At 47.2% G+C, this 21,143-nt stretch overlaps 1 protein-coding gene across 2 annotated transcripts; it reads left to right on the top strand.

Moving 5' to 3' along the window:
- The first annotated feature begins 9,271 nt into the window (after positions 1–9,271).
- PIK3IP1 (phosphoinositide-3-kinase interacting protein 1) lies at positions 9,272–20,060 on the top strand. 2 transcript variants are annotated; one of them, XM_530409.8, is made up of 6 exons: positions 9,272–9,485; positions 10,454–10,570; positions 10,666–10,785; positions 12,051–12,251; positions 12,357–12,435; positions 18,455–20,060. In XM_530409.8, exons 1-6 carry the CDS (start codon positions 9,416–9,418, stop codon positions 18,657–18,659), a joined length of 792 nt encoding a protein of 263 aa, XP_530409.4. In that variant the 5' UTR covers positions 9,272–9,415; the 3' UTR covers positions 18,660–20,060. The 2 variants fall into 2 exon arrangements, with proteins under 2 accessions (XP_530409.4, XP_016794491.3); XM_016939002.4 differs by lacking the exon at positions 12,357–12,435 and having other exon boundaries at positions 9,353–9,485.
- The last annotated feature ends 1,083 nt before the right edge of the window (positions 20,061–21,143 follow it).

Genomic DNA, 21,143 nt, shown 5'->3' with positions numbered 1-21,143 from the left:
CACCTCTTAAGAAGAGATGAGATGGAGCCAACTGTCAGAAAAAAAAATGGGTGAAGAAAGTTTCAAGGAGAAGACTCCACAGAGCAGAATGGGAAAGATGGCCAGGAGAAAAGTGAGATAATAAAAGGAAAAGCAGTCCCTGACACAGAAGGTACTCAACAGCTATTTGCTGACTGAAAGAATAAACACTAATAAGAGAATGAAATACCAGGATTATAAAGAGGGAACAAAGATATTTTCCCATCTACTTTGTTGTTACCCCACCCAGGATATATTTAGGTTGGTGCAAAAGTAATTGCGGTTTTTGAATAGTTAATAGATTAACATCTAATTTATGTATTGTTTACATACATACAAATACAAACTACAACCATATATGATACATTTAAAGTAATACGCTAGGCACAGTGGTGCATATCTATAGTCCCAGCTGAGGTGGGAAGACTGCTTGAGCATAGGAGTTCAAGTCCCCTTGGGCAACATAGCAAGACCCTGTCTCTAAACAAAGAAAACAAAAAAAAGTGAAGTAATTAATGCCAAACATTGCAATCAGGGTTTGGTGCACTTGAAATACACAAATGAGTGTTTTTACATGCTGAAGACACAGCAACCAACAACTGGGGCTAAAGTGCTGCATTCCTAAAGTTAACCCACAGAGCCTATCATGCCACGCCAAAGTTCACTGCTCCGGCTCCAAACCGGGGACTTTCCTTTCCTATTTCCTCTCCCTAACAGCTTAGAGCTACTGGACTCCATCCTTGAACTCCTCTGTTTACTAAAAATGTTCTTTATAAGCTATGAAATCTGGATTTTGAGGTCTGGTTTCTTACTTGAACTTTGCAACTCATTTCCCACCCCGAGTTCACACAATCTCAAAATGTTCATGAATGTTATGGCTAGACCTAAAGCTTCTTTGTGCCTTCCTGCCAGCCTGCCTTTGTTTTAGTACCTTCTAGCCTATCCTCACTCACTTGAGTTTTTACTCTAATTTTCTGTCCAGTCTTCCCACCACTAGTCCCCTATCAAATTGCTTGCTGGACATTTCTATATACATAGCTTGCTTGTCCTTACGTCAAATTCAAAACCACCAAGAGCAAATCCAATGTGTGTTCCCACATCAGCTCCCCTTCCTCACCTCCCTGGTATGGTTACTGACCAATTAGAATGAATGTCCAACCACTCAGAATGCCACAGGCAATAGGCCAAATCAGTGTACTGGGTCCAATGTCAGCCCTGTCCATAATCCTTCTACCCAGCTAAACTTGGAGGAATTGTCTGTTCTCACAGTCTCCCTTCCTCATCTCTTATTCCTTCCATAATCCATACATTTTTAGCCCTCCTTCCTTATCATAAAAATTCCTCCTGACAAGGTCACCAATGGCCTTCTTGTTGCTAAAACCAATTAATTCTTTTTAGCTTTTATTTCACTTGATCATCCTTGGTAACATTTAACAATGCTGACCATTCCCTCCTCCCTGAAACACTCTCCTTAGCTTCTCTGACATTATACTCTTCTGGTTGCAATCCAGTCACCTCTGGTGGTGCCTTCTCAGCCTCCCCCAAACCTGCTTTTCCTCAGGTTTCTTATCTCAGTGAAAGTCACCACCATCCCCTAAGCTCCTAAACCAGAAACCAAATTCCTTATTCTTCTTATTTGCTTCTAACCTTCCTTCAGTCATGGAATCCTGCTTATTCTTAGTTTGCTTCTCTTCACTGCCTACATTTTTTTTTTTTTTTTGAGATGGAGTCTCACTCTGTCGCCCAGGCTGGAGTGCAGTGGCGTGATCTCAGCTCATGGCAACCTCCGCCTCCCTGGTTCAAGTGATTCGTCTGTCTCAGCCTCCTGAGTAGCTGGGACTACAGGCACGTGCCACCAGGCCCGGCTAATTTTTGTATTTTTAGTAGAGACAGGGTTTCACCATATTGGCCAGGCTGGTCTCAAACTCCTGACCTTGTGATCCGCCCGCCTCGGCCTCCCAAAGTGCTGGGATTACAGACGTGAGCCACTGTGCCCGGCCTTCACGGCCTACATTTTTAAAGCACTTAAATATGTGCTAGGCAGGTGTGTTCTAAGTGATTTATCCTCACAATAAGCCCATAAGGTACATTTTATTATCTCCAATTTTCAGATTAGGTAACAGAGGCAAAGAGTGGTTAAATAACTTGCATAAAGTCACATAACTACTAAGTGGCAGAGCAGGATTCAAACCCAGGTGGCCTGACTCAATTCTGGATCCAGGTCACTATCCTATCTCACTGAAATCTCTGCAACAGCCTCCTTGGTTTCCAGCCTTCCATCATGGATGGCTTCCCTGTAGCCACAGTGATCTTTGTTAAAACAGAAGTCTGACTCTTGCTACTCTTTTGCATGAAAATCTTTACTGGCTCTTTATTGCCTTCAGAATAAAGTCTACACTCAATATGACATTCAGGGACCTCCATAACCTAGCCAGAAAGTGTATACTTCTTCGGCTTCATGTTTTTGGTTTTTGGCCCCATTTTAACCATGACCCTAAAAGCTCCACTAGCACAATGATAGTCTACACTTCCAGGTTTCTGCACTGTTTGATGTGCCAAGAACACTCTTTCCCACCTTCACATTCGACTTCTTCTGATAAGCCTTTTCTGATTTCCTAAGACTAGGGTGTATGCCTCTCCTGTGAGCTCCCACAGCTCCCAGTTCTAATTCTCACTGTAGCATTTATTTCACTGTGTTATATGATTCTACTACCCATCTACTAATATTAATATCTGCTTTATCACAAGATTGTGAGCTTCCTGAGAATGGGAACTGTGTAGGATTCACTGTTGTATCCTCAGTACTCACTGCTGCCTACCTGGTGCACGGTAGGCAATATTCATTTAATGAATAAAACTTTATTGTCTATATCACACTCTTTAACACTTACTTATATAATGCCCTATATTGATTTTATTTTCATATGTGTTAGCCTGATCTTTATAACCAGAATGTCAGTTTCTTGAAAGATAGCAATTACACCCAGTACTTCTTTTATAAATTTATTTACTCTTAGGCTGGGTGCAGTGGCTCACGCCTATAATCGCCAAATTTTGGGAGGCTGAGGCAGGAGGATCACTTGAGTCCAGGAGTTTGAGGTCAGCCTGGGTATAGTGAGACCTCATCTCTATAAAAAATAAGCAAAATTAGCTGGGCATGGTGGCATGCACCTGTGGTCCCAGCTATTCAGGAGAGCTGAGGTGGGACGATTGCTTGAGCTCCAGAGCCTGAGGCTACAGGAAGCCATGATCATGCCACTCCAGCCTCGGTGACAAAGCGAGATCTTGTCTCATAAAAGAAAAAAAAATTATCTTTAGAGATGGGGTCTCACTCTGTCACCCAGGATGGAGTGCAGTGTCATGATCATAGCTCACTGCAGCCTTGAACTCTTGGGCTCAAGAGATCCTCCCACCTCAGCCTCCCAAGTAGCTGGGACTACAGGTCTGTGCTGCCATGCCCAGCTAATTCTTTTATTTGCAGAGATGGGGGTCTCACAATGTTGCCCAGGCTGGTCTTGAACTTCTGACCTCAAGCAATACTCCTGCCTCAGCCTCCCAAAATGTTGGAATTATAGGCAAAACCCACCATGCCTGGCCTATACCTAGTACTTACAAGTTAGGAGGTACTCACAAAAATTCCTGATAACAGCTAACATTTATTCAGGGATCAATGAATGTCAACAATCCAATGATTTTGGTAATTTTTCTCTCTCTCTGCCTCCCTCCATATGAGGAAACTGAGCCATAGTTTAGTAGCTTGCCTAAGATGACATAGCTAGGAAGCAACAGAGCTGGGATTTGAATCCTCATGTTGGTGCCTGCATTCTTAACCACTATGATAACAGGCTAAGAAAACTTAAAATTATAGATGCTAAGTAACTTACCTAAGATCTTTTTAAACATTTATAAAGTTTTTTTTTCCCTTTGTTAGTAGGCAAGGAACTAAGATCATAGTGCAGTGCTAAGACTAGAACCCAAGTATTTTCAAAGGCTACGCTCGGCTGGGTGTGGTGGCTCATGCCTGTAATACCAGCACTTTGGGAGGCTGAGGCGGGTGGATCACGAGGTCAGGAGTTTGAGATCAGCCTGGCCAACATGGTGAAACCCCATCTCTACTAAAAATACAAAAAATAGCTGGGCGTGGTGGCGGGTGCCCGTAATCCCAGTTATTCGGGAGGCTGAGGCAAGAGAATCTCGCTTGAACCTGGGAGGCGGAGGTTGCAGTGAGGCAAGATGGCACCACTGCACTCCAGTCTGGGCGACAGAGCGAGACTCTGTCTCAAAAACAAAAACAAAAACAAAAAAAACCCCCAAAGCCTACGCTCATAAATTATTTGGTATACTGCTTCTCCTACTTTTAAAGTCAGTACTAAGCTCATACTGGGTGTTAATACATTTTAAAACTGCAAATCCAGTTTACTGAAATTGGAGAATATCAGATCCCCTTCCAAGAGAGGCATAATTGTAGCTTACTGGGTGAATTCACCTTTTATATTGACAGTCTAGCCTTACGAACCAATTAAGTTTGTAGTTTCTGCATTCTTCCTGTGACACTGAAGACTGTTTTCATCAATGTGAAAACCATGTTATCTAAGCTAAATCAATATCCACTCTCATTCAGAATTTATTCTTCCTTTTATTTCTCAACACCAGTGACATGTTCCCCAGTTCTCTGCCTTTGTGGCTCCTTAGTTTCCAGTGTGGAATGTCTTATTTCTGAAAGTAACCTGTGATTGACAAGCCTTCTTGGCTATTCTGTAGTTTACCCTAAAAAAAATCTGTTCTCTCTGTCGGCTCATTAGACTGCTTTTCCTTACATGGTACTCTGCTTTTCCCCTTTATTTCAAGCATTTATTAAAACTAAACTATGTACCAAGCATACACAAAATGGATATAACCTAACTCTTTGAAGGCTACACTTCAAAGAAACAGCCTTGGTGTTTACATATTTTGACTAGAATATTATTTCCCTAACAAGCTGCATAAAACCATTCCTGCTCAGTTTGTAATTATACACCAAAATATTGAGCACAATCTCAGTAGCTACTTCTACAGCACATCATATAAAGTGAATTGCTGGAGCCAACTCATTAGGTCTTATTCCAAAGATTTTTACCAACACTTTGGCCCTCTTTTGCTGACAAAAAGGATTCTTAAGCCTTTTAACAGCTTTATAACTTCCTTATTAGAGCTCACTCACTAACATATCCTGTTAACAAAATGAAGTGCCCATCCTTCTTGGGAAACACTCTTGAGAATATTTCCTGATTTCATCGCACAGCTTTGTCTCTGGATTAGTAATCATCTAATACGAAACTGAGGATATGAGTATTATGTTTCACAATGTTGTCTTCAAGGATATAAACAATTCAAAATTTAAGTATTTGAGTAGCACTGTATCACATTATTATTGCCGTGATATTTTCAGAAGAAATCTGAAGTCTGCGCTAACTACAGGCCATAAAATATGGCCATCTTGCCCCAATAAATGGAGCAAAGTTCAAATCTGGATCATCAGAAAAAGACAACAGGCACATTTCTAAACCAAATCTGATTGCCTTGAGGAAGGAAGGTACTGAACCTGTTAGAGTACATCTCTGAAGGACCGAGAATCAAGTCCTTCATTCCCCTGCCCACTAAAAAAATCCAATCAATCATGCTGATAAATGTCTTAGTTACAGGGGAGAAAAAATAGACATGACTAAGCTGAAAAAAATCTTCTGGCTTTGTTCTTTTCTAGGCAGTGCTGTTCCTGATAAGACACATGACACAAAATATGGTTTTGCTGAGTATCAAGGTAAGTTAGGGAAAATAGTATTTTTTAAATAGGAAAATCAGATGACAACAGCAACAGGTAAAGAAGCCTTGGGCTTCTGAGGTAGAAATACTAGCATCCCTACATAGGCATGGTAGATAATCTGAAACTAGTACAAGTGCTGGCCTGTTATAGCCTGTCTCTACCGTAATCAGAGGGAAAAGTATTACAATCCAGCAAAAGTAGCCCTTCAAAATCTGAGGAGGAGCATTTCATCAGATATCAATAAATGAACCCTCGCTGCATACAAAGGCAATACATTACGTGCTGAGTGACCAACTTCAAAGAACCTTCTGCTGTTCTGAAATTTAAAACTACTCTCATTTCCTCAAGCCTGTATTTTATGTAATGAAACAAAATGCACATCATATGTCTCCTGCTGCACTGTAAGAGTAAACATAGGACCCCTCCCACCAAAAATTGTGCAAAGAGCCCTTCCCCTTCAGCCTTTTGCTATAGAAATATCCTACTACTTCCCTGAAAATAGTATATGCTTTCTTTGGCAAGTGGAATATCACCCTGTTACTCTCTCTCTTACTCTGCTTCACTTTTTTTCGCATAACGCTTAAGATTACCTAGTATTTTACATGTTTATCATGTCTCTCCCAATTAGAATATAAGCTTCATGAGGGCAGAGATTTCAAATATTTTGTTCACAGATGTATTCCCAGTATCTACAACTATATTTAGCATGTAGCAGATTCTCAAAAATATTTGTAAAATTAATAAAATTTAAAAATCCCTATTATATTGGAATTGCTAAATTAAAAAAAAATTTTGGCCAGGCGCAGTGGCTCACACCTATAATCCCAGCACTTTAGGAGGCCAAGGCAGGCGGATTACGAGGTCAGGAGATTGAGACCATCCTGGCTAACACAGTGAAACCCCGTCTCTACTAAACAAAATACAAAAAATTAGCTGGGCATGGTGGCGGGCGCCTGTAGTCCCAGCTACTCGGGAGGCTGAGGCAGAATGGCGTGAACCCAGGAGGCGGAGCTTGCAGCGAGCCGAGATGGCGCCACTGCATTCCAGCCCGGGCAACAGAGCAAGACTCTGTCTCAAAAAAAATAAAATTTTTTTTTAAGACAGGGTCTCTCTTTGTTGCCCAAGCTGGAGTGCAGTGGCATGATCCCAGGTCACTGCAGCCTCCAACTCCTGAACTCAAATGATCCTCCCACCTCAGTAGGTGGGACTACAGATGAGTGCCACCACACCTACCTATTTTTTTTTTTTTTTTTGTAGAGATGAGGGTCTTATTATGTTGCCCAGGCTGGTCTCAAACTCCTGGGCTCATCCTCCCACCTTGGCCTCCCAAGTGCTGGGATTTACAAGTGTGAGCCACTATACCTGGCCAAATTTTAAAATGTTACCGTATCTGTGTATGTATATGCGTGAATAAATTTACAGATTCTAGGGTGTAATTCACAGGGTAGACCAAGTCAAGAGTCAGAGGATCAGAAGCTTGGGTGGGGAGATAGGAGAGTGATTGCAAAAACAAAGCAATCTATCTTATTAAATGGACGAAAGGGATCAAACATTATCAGTAAACTATTTAAAGAGTGAATTAAATGTATCTCTCTATCCTTTCTATGAGTGTAGTGAATTCAGATTCACCTCAGATTAGTTGAATTGACACTAGTTTTCTTCCCTGATAAAGCTTTTAAAATTTATTTAGTAAAGTGGCCAGGCATGGTGGCTCACACCTGTAATCCCAGCACTTTGGGAGGCTAAGGTGGGTGGATCACCTGAGGTCAGGAGTTTGAGACCAGCCTGGCCAACATGGTGAAACCCCATCTCTACTAAAAAAATACAAAAAAAAAAAAATTAGCCAGGCGTGGTGGCGCACACCTTTAATCCCAGCTACTTGGGAGGCTGAGGCAGGAGAATTGCTTGAACCTGGGAGGTGGAGGTTGCAGTAAGCCGAGATGGTGCCACTGCACTCCAGCCTGGGAGACAGAGACTCCGTCCCCCTCCCCCCAAAAAATTAGTTAAGTTGTTTTCCTCCTTAAATTACTGCCTGCAAGACTGAAACAGAGTTTCCCCATTTCTATTTTGGGATCTGACTGAGTCACAAGGTAGTCTTGACGAATCACTCTGCTCTATCTCTCAGTTTACTGAGGCTGCCTGGGAACTTGTGCTGTCAGCCAAACAGGAAGAAGGGCCCTTCTGCCTACTCCAAAAGGCCTCAGTCAAATGCATATGGTGAGATTTAATGATGGATATAAATTACAGCAAATGGATTTCCTATAGGGTGAGGGAAAAAAAAAAAAGCAAACATTTTACTTAACTTCCTCTATACAATTCAGGGCTGGCAGAAAGGGTAGACTATTACAATGTAACTGAGCAAATTTTTCCATGTTTGCATAACATGTGTTTTCAACTAAAGATACTCCTTCTATAGTCCTACTTTATACAACACCCCAAAAAACCTCAAATGTAAGAAAAAGCAATGTGACAGATTTGACCCTGGCCAAGTTACACTGTTTTTTGTTTTGTTTTGTTTTGTTTTTTAGTGTCAGTGTTCATAAAGGCCCTTTTTCTTTTTCAAGGATGGGTATAAAGTGTTACTCGGCCGAACGCGGTGGCTCACACCTGTAATTCCAACACTTTGGGAGGCCGAGGCAGGTGGATTACGAGGTCAGGAGTTCAAGACCAGTCTGGCCAACATAGTGAAACCCCCGTCTCTACTAAAAATACAAAAAATTAGCTGGGTGTGGTGGTGTGCCCCTGTCACAAAGTAGTCTTGACGAATCACTCTGCTCTCTCTCTCAGTTTACTGAGGCTGCCTGGGAACTTGAGCTGTCAGCCAAACAGGAAGAAGGGCCCTTCTGCCTAACTCCAAAAGGCCTAAGTCAAATGGATATGGTGAGATTTAATGATGGATATAAATTACAGCAAATGGATTTCCTATAGAGTGAGGGAAAAAAAAAATCCAGCTACTCCGGAGACTGAGGCAGAATTGCGAGAACCCGGCAGGTGGTTGCAGTGAGCCGAGATTGTGCCATTGCACTCCAGCCCGGGCGACAGTGTGAAACTCTGTCTCAAAAAAAAAAAAAGAAAAAAAAACTATTACTCCACTCCCCACCAGATACTCTTATTTTTTCCCCCCTATGTGGTCATGAATTCCTCCTGGGTGCATAGCTCCCTAAGTTGTTCTGTGTTTTAGTGCTTATAATTTCCCACATCCCATGATGCCCCTTGATAGAATTATTTTTTCTGTACTCACACAAATGGAAACAGAAGAGATGAAAAACCCTGGGGATGCGGCCTCGCAGGTCTCAAACTGATCGGCTGCTAAGCACAACCTGCATATCTCTTGGCTGAGTTCCTTTCTTGGCTCAGAGTTAGATTTTGCATGACCTAGGAGGCTTAGGACCCAGGGGGCGCCTTTCAGCTGAAAAACAGCTCGCGCTGCAGCAAGCTAGCTGGGAAGCTCCCAGTTCTAAAGAGAGGCTGTTTACCAGAACAGCATAACAAGGGCAGGTCTGACTGCAAGGCTGGGACTGGGAGGCAGAGCCGCCGCCAAGGGGGCCTCGGTTAAACACTGGTCGTTCAATCACCTGCAAGACGAAGGAGGCAAGGATGCTGTTGGCCTGGGTACAAGCATTCCTCGTCAGCAACATGCTCCTAGCAGAAGCCTATGGATCTGGAGGTGAGATTACAATCTTTCCTTTCCGCAGCAACTTCATGAAACAGAAGGGGTAAAGCCCCCTATTTCCCAAACAGGGCCAGGATGACAGGAAACGAAGCGTTTAGCCGGTTTCTGTTGTCCCGTGAAAGCTTTTCCACCCCTCCTTTCCTTGTCAGGGGCTTGCAGCTCCATCTTTGCCATTAAGAACAAAGGCAAAAAGCCACTTTCTCTCTGCCTTTCCTTGCTCATGAGTGGATGGAGCTTGGGGGTTCATCTCCCCTACTCCCCAAGTCCTGTTCTTTCTAAGCCCTTTGCATGGTGTGGTCCTCCTTCCCCAGCCTCCTTCTGTGGTTCTCCTGCAGAGGGGAGTGGGAGCTTGGAGTCTCATCCAGTCAGCGATGAGGCCGGTTTCCTCCGTTTGAGGCTGTCTTGAATCTTTTGCCTGACGGAGTCAAGGCTCCTGGAGAATTCTCCTGGGAGGGAGTATTGCCTGGTAAACGGGCAGAAGGTGGCCGTATCCGTGGAGGAGGAAACACCGGAGTTTATGTAACGTGGCCATTACAACACAGGGATAAATGTCACGTCTGGGCGCCCCCCGTCCCAAAACTCCCAGCTCCTCAAAGGGACCCTAAGCCAGGCCTCCTCCTCTCCATCTTCTCCTCCAAAGTGGTCACAAGTTCAAGAGTAACAACGCTTTGCACTTCTGCAGCGCTTTCCAGGTTTCAAAAATAAATAAAACCTAACAGTCTCTGAGCGTTGACTGGGGGACAGGCACAGGCTAGGGGCTTCACACCCTGAGGTGTGTGTGGAGTTGGGGGGGTGGTGCGTGGGGGTGTTGCCACGAGAGGAGAGGGAGGCCCAGCAGGGCCCGGGGTCCCCTAACCAGGCTGAGGCTCCGCCCGGGTGGTCCCGGCTCCCCTGCCCGCCAGGCTGGGCGTCTTCCGTTCGCTGCCCGCTACTCTGTGTCCGGGGGCTTCTCTTCCTCACAGGCTGTTTCTGGGACAACGGCCACCTGTACCGGGAGGACCAGACCTCCCCCGCGCCGGGCCTCCGCTGCCTCAACTGGCTGGACGCGCAGAGCGGGCTGGCCTCGACCCCCGTGTCGGGTAAGTGTCCTCCGGGGGACGGCGCCGGGGCTGGCGGGCGGCGGCCGCGTTCACGGTGCCAGCCCCGGCACACATTTCCTTCTCTCCTCTCTCAGGGGCCGGCAATCACAGTTACTGCCGAAACCCGGACGAGGACCCGCGCGGGCCCTGGTGCTACGTCAGTGGCGAGGCCGGCGTCCCTGAGAAACGGCCTTGCGAGGACCTGCGCTGTCCAGGTACCTGCCCGGGACCCCGGGAATCCCCGCTCCTGGCGCTGACAGGAAGCGGCTGAGACACTCGCGGCGCACGTGCGGCCGCGCGATGCCGGCCGGCCCCGCTCCGCCTCCGCGCCGTCCGATTGGCCAGGGCTGTCTCCAGGCCGCGGGGCTCAAAGCCTATTGGCCGCCGCCGCCACTCGTATGAGCTCATCCGCCGCGAGCGCTTGTAAACAACTGCGCGGGGCGAGGCTGGGGTGAGGCTAGGTCTCTCCGCCGCGCGTCCTGAGGAGTGGCTTTTGGCCCCTCAGCGTTTATTGACCGTTTGCGGAGCGTCTGCAGTGTGCTAGACCCACACTGCTCACAACCCCAGCTCCCCAACCTCCCCTGACACACACCGCGGGAAGAAGTCGTTTGAGGCATCTGAGCTTCAGAGAAGTTAAGCGATTTACCAAAGGCAATGGCAGGGGACAGATTTGAATTCACGTTTCTTAGATTCCAGAGCGCAGGCTTTTTGCTCCCAAAACAGCAAGACAGTTTTCTAGGTTTAAATGGAATAATCAAAATAAAGCATTTTTTTTTTATTTTTTATTTTTTGAGACGGAGTCTCGTTCTGTCACCCAGGCTGGAGTGCAGTGGCGCAATTTCGGCTCACTGCAACTTCCGTCTTGCGCGTTACAGTGATTCTCCTGCCTCAGCCGCTTGAGTAGCTGGGATAACAGGCGTGCACCACCACGCCCAGCTAATTTTTGTGTTTTTAGTAGAGACGGGGTTTCACCATGTTGGCCAGGCTGCTCTCGAACTCTTGACCTCAGGTGACCCGAACGCCTGGCCTCCCAAAGTGCTGGGATTACAGGCGTGAGCCACCGCTCCCGGCACAAAGTAAAACATTTCACCTAAGGACTGGCACAGAGCGTACGCTTAGATGTGAGCTGCTCAAAGGAAGCATGGGTTGTTTCCTGAAGTAGAAGTGGGGGGAATCCCCTGCAGAAGAACGCAACCGAGAGGGGCCTTGGGAAATAGCAAGGATTTGGACAGATAAAGACGTGGGAGGTAGGAGAGAAGCCCTTCCCTACGGCCTTCCCCTCTCATTTGCCTTGTCCCTGAGATGGTTCAGCCCTCTCAGGCCTGATCTTACCTCTGGGGCAGAATTTGACTTTGGGTTGTGTGTGGGGGGAAATTCTTAGGTGACCCACCTTCATCTACCCTAACACTCAGGCCAGGTTCAGCTGTGGAATTCACTCAGGGCAGTCCCTGATGAGAGCTGTTTCCCACCTCATCTCCAGAGGCCACCTCCCAGGCCCTGCCAGCCTTCACGACAGAAATCCAGGAAGCGTCTGAAGGGCCAGGTGCAGATGAGGTGCAGGTGTTCGCTCCTGCCAACGCCCTGCCCGCTCGGAGTGAGGCGGCAGCTGTGCAGCCAGTGATTGGGATCAGCCAGCGGGTGCGGATGAACTCCAAAGAGAAAAAGGACCTGGGAACTCTGGGTATGACGGTCCCCCACCCCTGCCCTTGTTGGGATTCATCAAGAGATGTCATTTGCTGATTGTCTGGGGTGTGGCTAATGGGACCTTGTGTCCTATCCTTGGCAGGCTACGTGCTGGGCATTACCATGATGGTGATCATCATTGCCATTGGAGCTGGCATCATCTTGGGCTACTCCTACAAGAGGTCAGTAGCTTCTCTTCTGGGCCCTCTTAGGAGGAGGGGAGGAAGGTACACAAAGTCAAACTTTGTGGCTTTCTTACCCAAAAGGAAGCAAGATGTTGAAAATCAGCTCAAGATGTAGAGACTTGGTCCTAGTCTTTATCTGCTGACCTTGGACAAACCCTTTCCTTTGGTGCCTTTACACCTCACTTAAAAGCCTTGTGAGGGATGTTCTTGTTCCGCATTTTACAAATGAAGAAGCCTCTGTCAGAGACTTGCTCAAAGTCACATAGCCTAGGAGTGGCAGAACCTGGATTCAGACCCAGCTCTTTTGATAGCAAATTCCCTGCTGTCTGATCCCACATGCCTGGCATTGAAGTGAGTGGCACTGCAGAAATCAGGCTTGACACTGATTGCAGGGACCTTAAGACCAAATTCTTTCTGTGAGTTATAAAATTCTGCTACTAGAAAAGGTTTCCAGCCACTGTTGCAGTTGAGGCTTAAATTTCCTGAGCTATAAGCAGTGGGATCTCCTCTGCTAGGGAAGAAAAAAGTGAGCTGGAGAACAGAAAGTTTGTTTGCCACTCTTCACCACATGTGAGAAAGCCAAAGAGGCTACTTGTGAAACTCAAGGACATGACCTGTGGCTGGGACAGCAGGAGAAGAATGCTTATTTTGAAAGGTCCCACGAGATGTCCGTCAGTGACTGGTGCATGATGGTAAGCCAGACTGGCATTCATCTTTACAGCACTGGCTGATTGTGGAAAATTATTTGCCATTCTTGGGCAAAATCGGGGGATTTGACTTCTAGCCCTGGGTGTCTGTAATATTCTCCTCTGTGGTCTGAGAAAACTTCCTGTGAGGAAAGTGACACAGTAGCCGGCATTTTTCCTTCCTTCCCTCCCTCCCTCCCTCCCTTCCTTCCTTCCCCTTTCTTTCCTTCCTTTCTTTGATTTTTTTTTTTTCAGGGTCTCGCTCTATTGCCTAGGCTTGAGTGCAGTGGTGCGATCACGGCTCACTGCAGCCTCAACCTCCCAGGGCGCAAGTGATTACCCCCACCCACCCCCACCGAGTAGCTGGGACTACAGGCATGTCCCGCCATGCCTGGCTGATTTTTAATTTTTTTATAGAGACAGGGTCTCACTGTGTTGCCCAGGCTAGTCTCAAACTCCTGGGCTCAAGCAATCCTCCTACCTCAGCCTCCCAAAGTGTATAGGCATGAACCACCATGCCTGGCATGCAGCCTGCATTTTCCAGTGATGAGGGCCATGTCTGAGCCCACAGCCTCAGTGGATCACCCAGCAGGGCATCTTTAAAGGCCTTGTAGTCAACCTCCTCATTACAGATGAAAAAGGGGAAGTTTGGGTATAATAATAACAGCAGTAGCAAACATGTACCGTATGCCAGACACTGCTTGAAGCACATGCTTTAACTCATAATCACCCTTATGAGGTAAATGCTGTCATCTCCAATTTACAGATGAGGAAACTAAGGCAAGAGGGGATTATATACCTTACCTGAGGTTACACACCTAGCGTTTGGTGGAGAGAAGTCCTTTAACTAGCTATCTCTGTGACCCTGGGCAAATTGCTTCAATTTCCTACTCCACATCATTGTGTGGAGCTATGGCTTTTGACTACTTAGCTCAGGGTGTGGCACATAGTAGGTGGTCAGTAAATGATGGCTGTTTTTCTTTTCTATAAAATGTGTGGCTGGGCGTGGTGGCTCACACCTGTAATCCTAGCACTTTGGGAGGCCGAGGCGGGCAGATCATGAGGTCAGGAGTTCGAGACCAGCCTGGCCAACATAGTGAAATCCTGTCTCTACTAAAAATACAAAAAATTAGCCAGGCGTGGTGGCGGGCACTTGTAATCCCGGCTACTTGGGAGGCTGAGGCAGGAGAATCGCTTGAACCTGGGAGGCTGAGGTTGCAGTGAGCCGAGATTGTGCCACTGCACTCCAGCCTGGGCGACAGAGCCATACTCCGTCTCAAAAAAAAAAAAAAAATGTAGGTAATGGACCAGGCGTAGTGGCTCACACCTGTAATCCTAGCACTTTGGGAGGCAGAGGTGGGTGGATCGCTTGAGCCCAAGAGTTCGAGACCAGCATGGGCAACATGGCAAAACCCTGTCTCTACAAAAAAATACAAAAATTAGCCAGGCATGGTGGTGGGCGCCTGTAGTCCTAGTTACTAAGGAGGCTGAGATGGGAGGATCACCTGAGCCTGGGAAGTCGCTATGGTGAGCCATGATTGTGCCACTGCACTCCAGCCTGGGTGACAGAGCGAGATGCTGTCTCAAAAAAAAAAAAAGTGGGTAATGGACTAGTACTCTCTGATTTCTTATGATGCAGGAAGCAGAGGTCCAGAGAGGGAAAGTATTGACTTGAGAGGACATCCTGACGCCCAGTCTGAGGTTGTTTCCCACAATGGGATGCTTGACATGCAGGTCCAGGGACACCTGCATGTTCATTTCAGAGTTAATGACGTAGTGGCCCTGGCCTTACAATTCATAAGCAGACCTAAGTCACATTGGCTGAGTTTAGTCCTTGAACTATCTCCTTTTTCCTCAGCCACCCAATAGCATTTGGCTGTCCTGCAATCCTGTGACAGTTTCCAGGCCTTCCAGCTGCTTGAACTGACTAAACATTCTTAATTCTGAGCTCAGTTCTGGTGTCCAGTGGAAGTCTTTTTCTTCTAGATTTGTTCCTCTAGGCTGTCACGAGACTGCCCTGAGGCCTAAAATTTATTTTCCTGTAAACTCAGGGCAAGGCACCCAGTCATCAGACTCCCCGTCAGTAACGACCAGATCACTCCTTTCTTCAGCAGTACTGCTCTGAGAACAGACTGTACAACAGGAAACCGCATGTGGGCTTAAAAACAAGCTTGCAGCCTTCATCTCTTCCTAAAGTCAGAGAGCAGAGTGTCCTGAAAAGAGCTGTAGGTTGAGTGTGGGTTCAGGTGCCCTCTGAGCCTTGGTATCTTGTCTGTTAAATGGGGATATGTCCTCCCTCCACATCTACCCATCTAAGATTATTATAAGTATTAAATGTAAACAGAAACAATAGCACACCAATCAGGTAATAATCACAATAGCAGCCAACATTTATTTCATGCTTTCTTAATAAGTAAGGCCCTACTGTATGCTCTTCCCTGATTATCTTTTTTTCTTAATTTTTTTTTTTTTTTGAGACAGAGTCTCGCTGTGTCGGCTCACTGCAACCGCCGCCTCCTGGGTTCAAGTGATTCTCCTGCCTCAGCCTCCCGAGTAGCTGGGATTAGAGGCACCCACCACCATGTCCTGCTAATTTTTGTATTTTTAGTAGAGACGGGGTTTCACCATGTTGGCCAGGCTGGTCTTGAACTTCTAACCTCAGGCAATCCACCCGCCTCGGCCTCCCAAAGTGTTGGGATTATAGGCATGAGCCACTGCACCCAGCCTCCTGATTACCTTGACTAAGCCTCACAACCACACTAGGAGCACTGTTAGATTTTACAGTGAGGAGCTGAGACCTAGCAGAGTTAAGTACAATGGCCAGGCTACACAGCTAGTAATGTATGTCTGAGGAGTATTAGTATCTCCAGCAAGTCCAGTGAGGCCAAGTAGCCTCGTGTAAATTTGCTTTGAATTGCAAAGGAAAGTAGGAAAAATAGAAATTTAAAAAAAGGCTGGGCTTAAAGTCAGAAGAAACAAGATCTAGTTCTGGAACTTTCACCTATTCTGGATGTGACACTGGACAAGTTATTTACCTTCTCTGGACCTCAATTTCTTCATCTGTACTGTAAGGGGGTTAGATATGGTGATACTCCCAACTCTATTTCCTAAAAAGACAATATTGCCGGTGCTAAGACTGGGTTCAAATCCCAGCTCTGCCATTTGCTTGAACAAATAGTGTAACTTCTCTGCATCTGCCTTCCTATCTATGAAACAGATCAAAATAGATACCACATAGGTTGTGAGGATGAAATTGGACAGTATAGTTTAGGCATACAATTGGTGTTCTATAGCCTGGGAGAGGAAGTTGGAGGCAGCATACAGTAGGGCCTTACTTATTAAGAAAGCAGGAAATAAATGTTGGCTGCTCTTGTGATTATTACCTGTAGCTGCCTTGGGAACTTTTCCTGAGCAGCAGTGTGGCACAGCACTGCCTCTGACTGGGAAAATAGCAGCGGCTCAGAGTAATAATTGAAGACGACCTGTGTAGTCTGAATGAGGTCTGTGGTGCTTCCATACTCTGGGAGAGGAAGTCGGAGGCAGGCAGCAGCTTCATCTACACCTGCTCTCTCTGGCCAGCTCAGCTCCCAGTCCCACCCTGGCCTTGTAGCAAGCAGTCAGGGTAGGTACTGTAAGCCTTGAGCTCTGCCAAAGGCCATGAGGCTTGCCTAATGGGATGGAGCTTTTCCCTGGCTGGGATGGGTGGGCAGGCACCAGGCTTCCTCTTAGGGAGGGAGGGCTGTAAATGGGGGTGGGTGGGAGCTCAGCCTGGCCGGGTCTTTGTCCTGGTAGTCTAGGCCACGAGGTTCAAACGGCCAGTCTGTGACTGAGGAGCTAAGTGTAGTGTCTGCACTAGCTTCAGAGGGAGGTCTTATTTTCTGATAAAAAGGGGAGGGAAAAACTGTAAGTCAACACCACTCCACTCCCTTAGGAGAGGAACTAAGTCAGTGAATAAGCCTTTTGTTCTTTCTTGGCTGCCACACAACACCCAGGCTAACCAACCCCTACCCCCAAGCAGTGAGAAGGGGCTAGGCTGCCTGATGGTCAGTGTAGCAGGCCTAGTGGCCTCTCAAAGGTCACCCAAGGGAGCTGGGAGCAGCCACTGCATCTCTAGGACTCACAGGCACCATTAACAGCAGGCACATGGGATTGAGTGTGCTTCCAGGCTTCTGAATGGATGAGACTAATCCAGACTAGTGTCAGCATCTGCTTTCTTTACCCTTGACTGCTCTTCCAGCCCTGCTCTGCCCCATTAATACAAATTGATTTTTTTCCCCTAAAGACTTGCATATGATGCAGCCTGGCCATTAGCAGCAGCTCAGCTGGCCACAGGTAAAGGAGGTTGCTGAGGAAAGCAAGGCGTGGAAGTTAAGCTCAAAAGCCTCAGTTTCTTCATCTATAAAAGGGGGATTAGGCTGGGTGTGGTGGCTCACGCCTGTAATCCCAGCACTTTGGGATGCTGAGGCGGGTGGATCACCTGAGATCGGGAGTTCCAGACCAGCCTGACCAACATGGAGAAACCCCATCTCTACTAAAAATACAAAATACTCTGGGCGTGGTGGCACATGCCTGTAATCCTGGCTACTTGGGAGGCTGAGGCAGGAGAATCGCTTGAACCCGAGAGGCAGAGGTTGCAGTGAGCCGAGATTGTGCCATTGTACTCCAGCCTGGGCAAAAACCACGAAACTCCATCTCCAAAAAAAAAAAAAGCCTGTAGCTGACATTTAGTAGATGCTTATTAAAAGTAATAAGCATCTCTGGGAGGCTGTCTCACAGCAGGATGATCAGGTCAGTTTTCTGGACAACTTTATGGGTTAGGTCCGAAGTTCAGATAGTTCTCTGGGTCTCTGGGGCTGAAAGAACAAAACTGTGTCTTGCTTTAAGAGTCTCTATCTGGCCAGGTGCAGTGGCTCACGCCTGTAATCCCAGTACTTTGGGGGGCGGGAGGATCGCTTGAACCCAGTAGTTTGAGACCAGCCTAGGCAACATGTTGAGACCCTGTCTCAACCAAAAAAAAAAAAAAAAAAAAAGTCTCTGTCCTTTATTTTCATTGAGCCCCGGTGAAGCTGTATGAAGTCCATACTGCTGTCACCCTATTTTACAGATGGAGAACCTAAGACCAGAGGTGCAGGAGCTTCTTGTTGAGTTTAACGCAGTCTTGCAGAATGGATATCCTAGAATCCTGGACCTGAGTTTGGGTCCTGGCTCAGCCACTGATTTGTTGTGACAATGGCAAGCTGCTGCTCTTGCCGAGCCTCAGGGATGCTATCTAATGAGCAAAGCTATGCAGGAGGCATAGCCTGAATGTTTGTTTGTTTTTTTCCTGCCAGGGGGAAGGATTTGAAAGAACAGCATGATCAGAAAGTATGTGAGAGGGAGATGCAGCGAATCACTCTGCCCTTGTCTGCCTTCATCAACCCCACCTGTGAGATTGTGGATGAGAAGACTGTCGTGGTCCACACCAGCCAGACTCCAGTTGACCCTCAGGAGGGCAGCACCCCCCTTATGGGCCAGGCCGGGACTCCTGGGGCCTGAGCCCCCCCAGTGGGCAGGAGCCCATGCAGACACTGGTGCAGGACAGCCCACCCTCCTACAGCTGGGAGGAACTACCACTTTGTGTTCTGGTTAAAACCCTACCACTCCCCCCCTTTTTTGGTGAATCCTAGTAAGTGACAGAAGCAGGTGGCCCTGTGGGCTGAGGGTAAGGCTGGGTAGGGTCCTAACAGTGCTCCTTCTCCATCCCTTGGAGCAGATTTTGTCTGTGGATGGAGACAGTGGCAGCTCCCACAGTGATGCTGCTGCTAAGGGCTTCCAAACATTGCCTGCACCCCTGGAACTGAACCAGGGATAGACGGGGAGCTCCCCCAGGCTCCTCTGTGCTTTACTAAGATGGCCTCAGTCTCCACTGTGGGCTTGAGTGGCATACACTGTTATTCATGGTTAAGGTAAAGCAGGTCAAGAGATGGCACTGAAAAAATATATTTAGTTTTAAAAATATTTGGGATGGAACTCCCTACTGACCTCTGAGAACTGGAAACGAGTTTGTACAGAAGTCAGAACTTTGGGTTGGGAATGAGATCTAGGTTGTGGCTGCTGGTATGCTTCAGCTTGCTGGCAATGATGTGCCTTGACAACCGTGGGCCAGGCCTGGGCCCAGGGACTCTTCCTGTTTCATAAGGAAAGGAAGAATTGCACTGAGCATTCCACTTAGGAAGAGGATAGAGAAGGATCTGCTCCGCCTTTGGCCACAGGAGCAGAGGCAGACCTGGGATGCCCCAGTTTCTCTTCAGGGATGGATAGTGACCTGTCTTCATTTTGCACAGGTAAGAGAGTAGTTAGCTAACCTATGGGAATTATACTGTGGGGCCTTGTGAGCTGCTTCTAAGAGGCTAACCTGGAAACTAAGCTCAGAGGCAAGGTAATAAAGCACTTCAGGGCTTGCTCCCGAAGTGGGCCTGATTTAGCAGGTGGTCCTGCGGGCATCCAGGTCAGCACCTTCCTGTAGGGCAATGGGGCTAGGGTCACAGCCCCTAACTCATAAAGCAATCAAAGAACCATTAGAAAGGGCTCATTAAGCCTTTTGGACACAGGGCCCCAGAGAGGAAAAAGTGACTTGCCCAAGGTCGTAAGCAAGCTACTGGCATGGCAAGAGCCCAGCTTCCTGACTGAGTGCAACATTTCTCCACTGCACTGTGCTAGCAGCTCAGCAGGGCCTCTAACCTGTGATGTCACACTCAAGAGGCCTTGGCAGCTCCTAGCCATAGAGCTTCCTTTCCAGAACCCTTCCACTGCCCAATGTGGAGACGGGGGTTAGTGGGGCTTTCTATGGAGCCATCTGCTTTGGGGACCTAGACCTCAGGCGGTCTCTTGGTGTTAGTGATGCTGGAGAAGAGAATATTACTGGTTTCTACTTTTCTATAAAGGCATTTCTCTATATACATGTTTTATATACCTCATTCTGACACCTGCATATAGTGTGGGAAATTGCTCTGCATTTGACTTAATTAAAAAAAAAAAAAAGACTCCACATTGCCAAGTTTTTGAGGGCTAACAGGAACCCTCCGTGTAAGTTGAGAAGCTTTGGGTTACCTTGTCAACACCTATGTAGCAAGCTCTGGGCCTTTTCTTCATTCATCCTCGCCCTGTTACTGGAAGGTGACAACTGCAGCCTGTGTCCAGATTTTTTTTTTTGAGATGGAGTTTGGCTCTTGTTGCACAGGCTGGAGTGCAATGGCATGATCTTGCCTCACTGCAACCTCTGCCTTGTGGGTTCAAGCGATTCTCCTGCCTCAGCCTCCAGAGTAGCTGGGATTACAGGTATGTGCCACCACACCTGGCTAATTTTTGTATTTTTAGTAGAGACGGGGTTTCACCATGTTGGTCAGGCTGTTCTCAAACTCTTGATCTCAGGTGATCACCCGCTGAGGCCTCCCAAAGTGCTGAGATTACAGGCTAGAGCCACCGTGCCCGGCTTCTGTGTCCAGATTATCATCATCAGGAATCAGGTTGAAGCAGGAAAGACAGGTGTGCAGGCGTCCCAACAAGGTGGTTGGTCATTGCAAATCCTCTCCCCTTCAGCAATTGTTTCCAAGGTGGAGGTAGTTAAAATGAATATCTAGACAGCCCTTGTTAAAGGCTGGAGCGCAGCAGGGGTTGGGTGGTGGGTGACGGGGGTGGTGCTGCAGCAGCCAAAGGGGGAATAACTGCAGAGGAGGAAGGGTCACTGGGCTGCCTGCAGCAGCCCTGGGCTGAGGAAGTTCCCTGCAAGGTGACTACTATGACTCCAGAAGGAAAGATACCAACAGGAGTGTCTCCTGGACTTTTAGCAAGGGATTTCAGCCACAGGTTATCAGCCTCAGGAACACCCAGATGACCTCTGCCCATGCCCAGCCATTGCTCTGTGGTTCTGCCAGCAATGCGTACTCCAGATCATCAGTTTTTTTCGGGAACCATATTCTGTCCTTAAGTTGGATTCTTCAAGCTTTGAGAGTGCCTGGGAGAAAACACCTTTGGGTTTAC

The sequence above is a fragment of the Pan troglodytes genome, chromosome 23 (assembly GCF_028858775.2).
Source record: "Pan troglodytes isolate AG18354 chromosome 23, NHGRI_mPanTro3-v2.0_pri, whole genome shotgun sequence".
NCBI lineage: Eukaryota > Metazoa > Chordata > Mammalia > Primates > Hominidae > Pan > Pan troglodytes.
Note: the sequence above shows the minus strand (reverse complement) of the source record. Positions and strands in the feature narration are given on the sequence as shown.

Excerpts from the sequence above, each read along its gene's own strand:
- PIK3IP1 (XM_530409.8), top strand. The coding sequence starts at position 9,416 with ATGCTGTTGGCCTGGGTACAAGCATTCCTCGTCAGCAACATGCTCCTA. Across the intron at positions 10,571-10,665 it reads GGCCTCGACCCCCGTGTCGG|GGGCCGGCAATCACAGTTAC; the intron begins GTAAGTGTCCTC and ends CTCCTCTCTCAG. Across the intron at positions 10,786-12,050 it reads CGAGGACCTGCGCTGTCCAG|AGGCCACCTCCCAGGCCCTG; the intron begins GTACCTGCCCGG and ends CCTCATCTCCAG.